We start from the raw sequence: 11,772 nt of genomic DNA, 5'->3' as shown, positions 1-11,772 counted from the left end.
GTTGTCCAACTAAGCCACCAACATACTTGAAGGATTTTCATGTTGAACAGGTTCTACCATCTCAACTGCCCACTCAATCATCTTACTCTGCACTGGTCCGTTCATCAGGTACTCCTTATCCTCTCACTAATTACCTTTCTTATTCCGCTTATCTCCTATTCATTGTGCCTTCACCACAACTATCTCTCTTGCCAAAGAACCACAATCTTTTTTGCAGGCCATGATCGATCCAAACTGGCGTACTGCTATGCGTGTTGAGATTGATGCTCTCGAACTCAACAATATATGGATCCTCACTCCTCTCCGTCCAGGTAGGAAGCCTATTGGATGTAAAGGACTCTATAAGATCAAATAAAATCCAAATGGATCCATCGAACAATACAAGCCTTGCCTCGTTGCCAAGGGTTACAGTCAACAAGAAGGCATTGACTACACCAAGACATTTGCTCCAGTCACCAAGATGACCACCGTTCGCACCATTCTAGCACTTGCTTTCATGCATAACTAGCATCTTCATCAACTTGATGTCAACAACACTTTCCTCTATGGAGATCTGGAAGAAGAAGTATACATGCAGCTTCCACCGAGATTCGAACGAAAGAGGGAGACTAGAGTATGCAAACTCATTAAGTCTCTCCATGGCCTTAAACAAGCTTCGAGGCAATGGTATGCCAAGCTCTCATCCACCCTTATTGATGCAGGATATTCACAGTCCAAGGCAGATTACACACTTTTCGTTCGATCCCACAAGAACAATTTCACTGCCATTTTAGTATATGTGGATGATATTATCGTTGCAGGAAACAGTTTGAAGCAGATCAACGCGGTCAAGAAATTTCTAAATGACCACTTCAAGCTCAAAAATCTGGAAATTCTCAAGTATTTCTTGGGAATTGAAGTGGCTCATTCACCCAAAGGAATATTTCTGTCCCAGAAGAAGTATGCCCTTGAAATACTAGAAGACATTGGCTTCCTTGGAGCTAAGCCTAGCAACTTTCCCATGGAACAAAACCTTGCACTTAGCGAGAGTGAAGAAGAACTCATTACAGATCCTTCATCATATAGACGACTTGTTGGAAGACTGATTTATTTGACTATCACAAGACCTGATTTAGCCTATTCAGTACATGTACTAAGTCAATTTATGGACAAGCCACTTATACTTGGATGCAGCATACAAAGTCTTGCGGTACATTAAGAAATTTCTAAGCCAGGGGCTTTTCTTGTCGGCTTCTAGTGAAATTCAACTCCATACATACTGCGATGCAGATTGGGCACGCTTTAGAGATAGTAGACGATCAATCACCAAGTATTGCATCCTGCTCGGAAAATCACTTATTTCTTGTAAGACCAAAAAACAAACAAAGGTCTCTTGCTCCTCAACTGAAGCTGAGTATAGATCTATGGTCTCTATATGTTGTGAAGTCACTTGGTTAAAATCTTTACTCTCAGAACTTGCAATGACTTATTCTCAACCAGTCAAATTGTACTGTGATAACAAAGCTGCTATACATACAGCCTCAAATCCAATGTTTCACAAACAAACCAAGCATATCAAGATAGATTGTCATGTAGCTCAAGAAAAACTCCAAAATTGGATCATTCAAACAATCCATATGCACACAAGCCAGCAACCTGCTGATTTATTTACCAAAACTCTTGGAGTTGCACAATTTAACAACCTACTCAGCAAGTTGGGTTTTATAAATATTCACTCCAACTTGAGGGAGTGTTGAAGAAGACTACAAATCAAAGAGCAAACATAAGGCCCTGATTACGTAATATTTTCATTTGAGAAAAGTCAGCAAATCTCCTTATCATAGAAAGGAGCATAAAAATTAATTTAGAATTAATTTTATATTTATTCCAGGACCGTAGAAAATAATTTAAGATTAATTTTTTATTTATTTCATTGTTCCCCAATTACAAGTATAAATAGGAGCTGTAAATTATTGTAAAAAAAATATAATTTTAGACAGCCTTTTTTTTTTATATATTCTTCTTCCTTTAATTTTTCACAAAGTTTACACCGAAAGTCCAGCTTGTTTTCAAACCATCCTATACGGCTCTTTACTGGCTAGCACAAAGAATGTTTACTCAAAAGGGGGAAAACAAAAGACAAAAATTACTCCAGAGATTCTAATCATTAGGTATAACGTATGCAAACATGTCGTCTTGCTTCAGATGTGGTGCTGAGTGATGCTGGATAATTTTACTCGAACTGTATTTCTCTACTATCATAGCATCGCCCCCAAAGCTTTTAACTACAACGCTAAAAACCCCTCCTTACATATATATATAAACCTTCCCTAAGCTGACCTCAAAATCACTTTTCCATCAGTTACATTGCGGGGGTGTGGATTTTAAATTTTTTGATTGTTAAACACAATGTGAAACAACTTCTAAAGCTAATACACTGACAGTTAATTAGTCTTAATAGTGTTTACAAGCATGAATTTTAAAACTTGAATTTGAATGTGTGAATATAGAAAAATCTCAATTAATTTTACATTTTATCCAAATTCAAGACTCAAAACTCATTAGGGTCAGCATCTACTTTTTCAAGCAGATGGAAGCTCGAGGGTTCTCTATTGGCTTTTCTTTCATTCTATTTGCTCAAGCAGACTACCAACATCTTGGGAAGATCACAATATAATTTCAAATATAACAAGCCAGGCTGAGGTATCATGAGTTTATATATACAAAGGCAGAATTCTTTTTGCAACAAAAGCACTTCATTACCAATAGCTTGGAAACAAGACATAATTACAAGAAAATGTTAAGAATTTATTTTTGCATATGAAAACTGAAGAACAAGAAATAGAATACACCACGAGGGGTTGAGTGAAACTGCGAGAGTGATTACGTCGATGAAACCAAAGGGCATGTATGCACATGTTTGTGCAGATACTGCATCGAAGTTGAGGGAACTTTTTTGGATTATCAAGGATGCATCAAGGCACGATGACTACAAAAAATGAAGCAGCCGCCTTGCTTCCCTCAAGGTGCATTCAATTCTGTGGATCCTTATCTATTGTTCTGCTCTAGGTCAACATTCTCTAATATTGGGACTGCCCTCAAGTTCCTCTTACAAGGATGCTTCCCAAAGTACAAAGGAACTTTTGTTCAAATGCATGCCTCGATGAAACCACAATTACAGGGTGCAACAAAATTTCTTGATCATATTAACATCAGCAATAGCGGAAAAATGACAAACCCATATGGGTTGATAATCACAAAAAAATTTTAAAGAAAACAAGTTTCAATCAAGGAAAAGGTATATTATCAATTCATGTATCGCCTGCAATTTTTAGAGTTGCAAAAGCAGGGGATCTTTTTACCTTCATCCTCATGGTTGAAGTGGTAATCATATGTTATCTCTTCCCCAGGGTATATATCTCTTTCTGCAAAAAAGACAACCTGCAAGCCCAGGGGCCAATAAATAGTTTTACGAATCCAATATTTCCATGTGGGAAAAATCTAAAAGAATGACGTCTAACAGTCACTACAATAATTATACGTTTTGTGCAGGCACCATATTGCCACATAATCAGAGTTTCCATTTTCACTGTGCAAACAGCAAAACTCATTCTATTATCTTTTCCATTTTCTTTTATCTTTCTGGGATATGCAAAGAACAAACAAGAAAAAAGTGAAGGGCCTGCTTGATAGGCATTTTGCTTCACTTCTAAAAAAAAAAATTTTTTTTAATAACAGGATAACATTTTCTAGGCTGTTCTAAAACTGTTTCCCAAGAATTTTCTTGGAAGCCAGCCATTTTAAGGATTTTAAGAAAAAAAATAATTACTTCTACTTCTGAATTTCAAGATTGGGATCTGTGAATAACTTAAATCTACTTCATTTTTGTTTTCAATGAAACCAATTTCCAACAATGAGTATTGGAGAATGACAAGCATGCACTAATTATTTATACGGTGTAATGCCCTCTCTCAGGCCCTTCAGGCCAGGCTCAGGTGGTAAAAGATTGGGATGGAATAGATCCAAGGTTCAAACCTCAAAAATGAATTAAGAAAACAGATTACATTTCAGGGATTGGACACTGAAGAAAAGTAGAATAAGTTTCTCGGGATGAAATTTCTAAAAAAAACCCCTTTTTCCCAGCAATGGGATAACTTCTTTCACAAAAGCAAGCAGCTTCCTTTTGAAGGACTACGTAGCAAACGTAACTACAAATGCGTGAGCCTAACATGGATATCAGGTGCCAGTAACCCCAAATCTGAACAAATTATGACAGCATGATATTCTGCCCAGAACAGGTCTAAAACAACCAAAGGAGAGCAAAACAAAGTAGTATCCTTTTGCACAGTATAGGAATCAGTTCAACTAGAGTAGATGGACACCAAACAGGTTGTGAAGTAAACTGCTAAATCTACCATGCAGCTGAATTTGAAATTACCTTCTTTTCATTTCTCACAGAGATGACTTTTGCAACGCAGTTTGGCTGGTCATAAAGATTGACACTCAGTAAGCAAATTTTCTGTTGTTAATACTGAAAATACATGTAAATTGACAGCAAGCATACTTAGTTCAACATCTTAAAAGAGAGAATTTTTGGTATAAAATAGCAATTTAATTATTATACTACAGAAAGCCCATTGATATGGCAAGATAATATCAAAGACAAATCAAAAATAAATTTTTTTCCCACCTTTCTCACACTATGAAGGGTTTATGTGAATGGCCGGACATTCCTGAACTTTGGTAATAAATTATTTTATCATCAAGATATGGGCTTTTGACACCCCCAGAATTTAAATGGTAAGGTTTTCTTGCTTGAAATATAATCTCCATTCTAAATATGATCCAAAAACACACAAGATTTTGGCATGATAGATGGTTCAGAATTCAGGTAGATATCTAGTAAAGAAAAAATACCAGGCATGAATGATTGACAAAACGTGCAATTCCACCTTTGCGGGTAGCATCAATAATATGTTCTTTATCTATCCTGAAGAAGTAACAAGCACTCTTGTATTGAAGTCTTTTTCCAGACTGATACTCACTTTCTCTTTTATCAGCCACACGGAGGCCCACTATCTCACCAATATATTCAACGACCTACAAAATAACATGGTAAGAGATCAATTTTTTTTTAAATCATAAAAAAGGTCCTTTTCAACAGTTTAAAAGAGCAAGATCTAACCATTGCACCACGGGAAATGAACTGACATGTGTAAAGACCAAGAGCATGTATGCCAGATTTATAGACTACCAAGTTCTTCCAACCCCTTGTTTGTTTGTAGCGAGCATACTCTTTCTACAAGGCATACAAAAAGTGAAAACAATAATATAGTGATGGAATTAATCAGCGTTTAGTTATCCAAGTAACAAAATTTCAAATCCAGACATTTTATTTAGCAACATAACAAAAACAAAAAAAAAAGGTGCAGAACTCCTGAACAATTCAGTACTTAATTTCATTTTGTAAAACAGAAATTTACAATTAATTTTTGGTAGTATCTTCAAAACATATATTTTTCCCCTAGAAATTTCAACATAATAATCTTAACTCCTACTCCTACTTTTCAAAGTAAACAAATTTCACTTCAACTGCTCCTGTTTGGTTTGCAGAATCAGGCTTCGAATAAAATCAAATTTTAGGAATGAACTCGTAATCCTGCGTTTGGTTTGCAGAATCAAAGGCAGAATCTTATTCTAGCAGAAATACAATTCCTATTGAGTGGTGGAATCGTGATTCTGGTCCTAATGCGCTGGAATCCATCTTCATTCCATGGAACCACCAAATCAAATCATTTTATAGTAAAAAATATTACAAAAACAACAAAAAATTGTAATAATACTACTAATTATTATAAAAATAATAATTACTATAACAATAATATTTATTATTATAAAGATAATAATAAGAGAAATAATAATAATAGTAAATGAAAAAAAATATTATTCTTATTTTAACGACAATAATTATTATAACAATAATAAAATAATAAAAATAAAAACTAACATCAGGTCTGTTTCTCTTTGATAAACAGCAGCTAAGGTCAGTGCATTTGAATAAAAGTCTTTATAATAGTTTTTTGAAAGACCATTAGACTCCAGGTGCTTGGGCTGCACCTTAACAAGCATTGGATGTGCCTAGGATTCAAGCGTTATCAACAATAATGGGAGTGAGCAAGCCCGTTCAGCTGGCCTTATGGGCAAACTTGGAAATTTCCATTATGTCTGTAACTGTAATGAGCTTTGTTTAAGGTTTTAATTACCACTATGCACCAATATTTTCCAACATCATAATATCATTTGCAAATTTTTAGTTTGAATTTTATAAATCAGGAAGCTCCAAAATTTTAGTCACTAACACTTTCTACTACCAAAAAATTTAATGAGGATTCCCTACTCTTAAAGTCTGATGGTTCCTTCCAGATTTACCAACAAAGGAAACTGACAGTCATGCCCAAGTGTAACGGTCCTAGGCCCAACTCCGGTGAGCTATTGTCTGCTTTGACCCACTGGTCTCACGGGTTTGCCCTATAAAAGTCGTCTCACTTAGTTGGAGCCTAAATCCTCCTTCTAAGCCCAAGATCTCCCTAATACACATCCGATGTGAGACTGACAGAAATGCTGAGTGGAAAAATTAACTTATAACAGTTACTCCCTAAATCCCACAAAGATTCTCCTTTTTAAAATATTGCACCTTTCTAAAGGAAACTGATAGTCATGCCCAAGAAATGCTAAGCAGGCATATTAACTTTTAACAGTTACTCCCTATACCCCACAAAAAATTACTTTACTTGCACCAAAGAAGGATGGGACATGGCCAATGTGTGCGAACAGCAATCACAGAACAGCAATCAACAAAATAACAATCAAGTACAGATTCTCTATACCTAGATTTGATGATATGTTGTATATGTTATGCACCACAAAATGTGTTCTCTAAATTGCATTTCAAGATTGCCTACCACCAAATTTGGATTCCAGAAGGGGATGAATGATAAACGGCATTCAAAACGAAGGAAGGACTTTACAAATGGTTTGCAATGATATTTTTCCTTTCCAATGCACCTAGCACTTTCATGAGATTTATGAACTAGATGCTTAAATCTTTTATTGGATAGTTCATGGTTGCCTAAATTGATTATATTCTAATTTCCAGCAAGGATCCTGAGGCCCACATTGAACATTTGAGGGCCATTTTATAAGTTTGGAAGTAAAAATCAGCTATAAGCAAATATGAAGAAATGCATATTCATGTTGAACAGATTGGGATTTCTTGCATTTGTGGTCCCTGTTCACAGTATAGAAGTTGATAAATTCAAAGCAATAATGGACGGGCCTACTTTAAAGACATTGGCCAAAATTAGAAGCCTCCATGGATTAGCCAGGTTTCACAGAACATTCATGAACAATTTAGAATCAGGATGGCACCAATTACAGTGTCTTACTCTTCAAATCAAGACTTATTGTTGGACTGCTGGGGGCAAAAGAGAGCTTGTTGGGGACTTAAAAGGCACAAGCTCTAGCTTTACAAAACTTTGAAAAGGTTTTTGAAGTGGATTGATATGCATCTGAAGTGGGTATTTGAGCTGTTTTGAGTCAAGAAGAGCATCCAGTTTCTTATTCCAATGAGAAATTTAATGGGGCATGACAGTTTTTTAAGAGGGCGGCACCTCCTTTCTTTATTAGAAAACCCCTCACTTATGGCAGAGGAAAACCGTGGTTACAGCAAAACAAGCTACAAATAGAAAGAAACAAAACGAAATGAAGACAAACAACACATTAGACTCTTAAATTAGGAATACCAATTTTGTCAAGTTGTATCATGCCTCTAACTAGACGAGGTAAAGAATCAAACTCCAGATATCTCATAGTGGTGCCTTCCTCTCCCTGACGTGCCAAGAAGTTTGCAGCCTTATTTCCTTCTTTGAATTGATGAGCAATGGTGAAATTAATAATGGAAAGAGTTATTGCACCTATGATCTGGAATTCTATGCTATTGTCCAAGCCTAAAAATTTTCGCACCATTACTCGATTCACAAAGAGTTTATTTTACATTCAGATCATGAAGCTTTACATTATTTAAACTCTCAAAAGAAACTGAAATATAGACGTGCAAAGTGTGTGGCCTTCTTACAAGAACATACTATCATGTTGCGATATGGCTCACAGAACGAGTTTCAAATGCACCAAGTAGAAGAGTATGTTTGCTGGTAACCATGTTTAACGGTGCTGTTCGAATGGAAGCTACCAAGGAGCAATACATGGAAGACCCTGATTTCAAAGACATAGAAAACATGAAGCCAGGAACACCATGGTGCTTGCGAGATTTGTCCTACAAGATGGATATTTATTCAAGGGAAACAAGCTGTGTATTTCTTCTCTAAGAGAGTTTTTAGTTCCTGAATTGCATGATATTGGGCACATTGATTGGGATCAAAAATTCAATTTGGCGCTTAGAAGTTATTTTTGGGCTTCTTTACTGAGAGATGTTTACAAGTATGTGGAAAGATGTCGAACATTTCAAATTACCAAAGGCCAGCAGCAAAATGTTGGTTTCTACACACCTTTACTAGGGCCCACTGTTCCATAGGTTGATGTGAAAATGGATCTTGTGGGGGGATAGCCAAAAGCAGCCAGAGGTATTGATTCTGCATTTTGTGGTGGTTGACTGCTTCTCAAGAATGGCACATTTCATGCATGCAAAGACATCTGATGTAGAGCATCTATTTTTTTAAGAGATTGTCAGGTTACATGGTTTTCCCATGACAATAACATTCGATAGAGATTCAAAGTTCTTCAGCCACTACTGGAGAACTCTTTGGAGATTTCTGGCTACAGTAGTACCAACCATCCCCAAACTAATACACAAACAGAAGTTGTGAATCGAAGTTTAAGCAATTTGTTGAGGTGTCTTCCTCTAAACAACATTAGGCAGTGGAAAAGTCCTTTCCAAATAGTGAAGGTCAGAGCCCAAATCAGATTGTGGACTTCAAAGGTGTTAATCATGTCACCAATCAGTCCCATGTGAGCAATGATGCTATTTCTTATGCTGAAAATCTAAAGTCAGTCAAGGAAGACGTTCATCAAAAGCTGAAACAGATGAACCAACATTATAAAGAAGCCACTGATGGCCATCAACGACACATACAGTACAAATAGGGAGACTTCATGATAATGTTCCTTAAAAGAGAAATATTTCCTTCCTATCACAAGTTAAAGGGCAAGAAGATTGGTACCATGCAGAGAATTTTACTCAAACTAGGGGTAAATGCTTCTCAGGTGTAGCTTCCTAATGGGCTTGAAATCTCTCCAATCTTTAATGTAAGTAACAAATCCACTCTCTATGGTGATAGCCAAGATTTAGGCAACATAAAGAGGAAGGAAATGGTCCATAATTCTTCAAAGGAGCAGGTTGAGCAAGTAATTGAAATTTAAGACATGCCAAGAACCAATGAAAGAAATACTACTGCTTTCTTGTCAAGCGGAAAGGGAAATCAGATACAGAAATTCATGGATAACTGAATAAGAATTTGGGAAAATAGATGCCTGTGAGTGTGAAGTTGAAAAATTAGGCCACTCAAGCAGCTACATTTGGCAAAGCGGATCAAATCGAATAATTCGAGGGATTAATCAGATAATCGGATGAACAAATTACATTTCATATCCAGCTCAATTAAGTGATGAGTTGATAGCCATTTGAATTGGGTAATCCATGGAAGATCAAAAATAATTTGTCATTCCTAAAAATAATTTCTTTTTTATTATTGGATTGGTAATTTATTTCTTAACATAATACTAAAGCTGTGTTTTAATTTATAATTTAGTAAATTGTAAACATTAATTACCAATCACAAAAGTACATTTCTAATAATTTATTAATTTCATAATAGTTGTCCCCAACTTGTCGGTGGTGCACGTTCCGTGACTGCCATGTGCCATCGCCTTCACTGACGTCTGGTAATGTTATGGTATGCCCCATGGACTCATGGAGTATGAAGAGTAAAGAATGAATGTTTTATACTTTGATTTTAGTTCTGGCATTTCTACCTTCTAACTAGCTTTTGCCTTCCAAGTCTCAAAAATTGCAATAACAGATTTTCTATGAAAGCTACACATCAATACTCCAGGCTTTAGGTGGGGTCCGAACCTTCTGAATTCAAGGCTGCTTCACTGCTTGGCACTTGGGCCCTTGAGTGGTCGTCAATTGAGCTTGGGAGTTGGGTCTTGGCTGGGTAAATGGGCTTACTGTATAGGCCTTTTTCCAATGGACTATTACTTCTATTTATATGAGTGCAGACAACAAAAGGACATTACAGAATTCCCTTTCCATTTTGCTATCAATTCTGATCTGCTCAGAATTTTGCTCAGATCTGGAAGTGTGGGTTGAGGACTCACCGAGTGACTCCTTCCATAGCCTCCACCACCGCTTTTCCATGCAAGAGGACATCTCTTTGGACAACACATTCTCCCTGTAATTATCCTAATCTGTTAACTTCTAATGATTATGCAATCTAATGACACTCTGCATCAAGCAGAGTGTCAAGCTATGAAACATATATTTCGTGAATTAGTATGTCTGAAGTATCATATGCTAGAGATGGGAGTTTTGGTAATGATGCCTATGAATATGTCATGTTATAATCCAGTGGCCTTCAACTTTGCTAGCAATCCTGTATTTCACAAGATGACATAGCACATCGAAGTTGAGAATCCCTTTTTGAGGAATGCTGCGTTCAAAGACAGATAGCACTCCATTTGATATTTAAGCAATAGGGACTTATGTAAACCTGTGTTGCCTAATCGATATAAAGATTAGAACTAGATATTTATACACCTCCAATTTGAGGGGAAATGTTAAAGTGTCAGTGAGTTATCTAAAGTATTTTGTGTTTATTGTGTGTTAAGGGTATTTGTGCCATAAGGATTCCACTCTCTCCTCTGGCCAATAGTTCTCTTCTACTCTCATTCACTTTCTTTCTCTTGCCATAACTCTGAACTATTTTTTCATTTTGGCAAAAGTATCATTCAAGCTGTTTTTTATTTTAATCCATTTAGATCTTCTAGGATTGCAATAAAATTATACTTAATAATTTATATGGAGAATATACACATGGAAGAATTTTTGGAATTCATGAATGTGAATGCTCTCATAAATCTTCCCTTACAATTTTTGTTTCTTAGACTAGCTCAAGCAAATCCCTCTTGCTTGAGGATTGACAAATTTCTAATATCAATAGGGTAGGAAGAACATTTTTTCATCAAAGTATCTCAAAAGCTTCTCCCAAGGTTTATTTCTAATCACTTCCCTCTCTCGTCCAATGCGGGGAGTAGAATGGGACCCAAGACCCTCTTTGAAATTATTATCAATTGTATTGAATGCCTTCTTTGTGAGGGTTCTTCTCATTATATAGCAACGTTTGAGCTAATTACATGGCAGCTAATTACATGGCAGTTACATGGCTGAATCTCAGCAATTACATCAATCCTGTCTAACTAAATAGGAAGCTAAAATATACAGCTAATCACAAGATATTTACAGCTATAATACAAGAATCATGCCATAAATAGATAGGCTAATTATAGGCTAATTATGGCTTGATATAATTTGACAAACATCCCCCCTCAAATTGATGCGAGTCGATCAAGAAGCATCAATTTGCCCACGAGAAACTGATGGCACTGACAAGTCATGGCTTTTGTAAAGATGTCAGCAATCTAGAGGTTAGTGGCTTTTGACGAAGATTCTCTCATCAATTTGCTGAGAGAAACCTAGCTCAGCAAGAAGCCCACAAA

General features: G+C 36.2%; 1 protein-coding gene across 6 annotated transcripts in view; it reads right to left on the bottom strand.

Annotated features, from left to right (window-relative positions):
• Window positions 1–2,663: 2,663 nt before the first annotated feature.
• The window catches only part of LOC131151840 (uncharacterized), a 53,833-nt gene continuing 44,724 nt past the window's right edge, over window positions 2,664–11,772 (bottom strand). For 5 of the 6 annotated variants that reach the window (XM_058103281.1, XM_058103280.1, XM_058103284.1 and 2 more), the window contains 4 exons: window positions 5,165–5,278; window positions 4,897–5,079; window positions 4,418–4,462; window positions 2,664–3,420 (listed from right to left, as the gene is read on the bottom strand). In XM_058103281.1, coding sequence (XP_057959264.1) covers window positions 3,286–3,420; window positions 4,418–4,462; window positions 4,897–5,079; window positions 5,165–5,278 — 477 coding nt within the window. In that variant the 3' untranslated portion in view covers window positions 2,664–3,285. The remainder of the gene's footprint in view (window positions 3,421–4,417; window positions 4,463–4,896; window positions 5,080–5,164; window positions 5,279–11,772) is intronic. The other variant, XM_058103282.1, reaches the window with a different exon arrangement.

This window comes from Malania oleifera, chromosome 3 (genome assembly GCF_029873635.1).
Source record: "Malania oleifera isolate guangnan ecotype guangnan chromosome 3, ASM2987363v1, whole genome shotgun sequence".
Classification (NCBI taxonomy): Eukaryota; Viridiplantae; Streptophyta; class Magnoliopsida; order Santalales; family Ximeniaceae; genus Malania; species Malania oleifera.
Note: the sequence above shows the minus strand (reverse complement) of the source record. Positions and strands in the feature narration are given on the sequence as shown.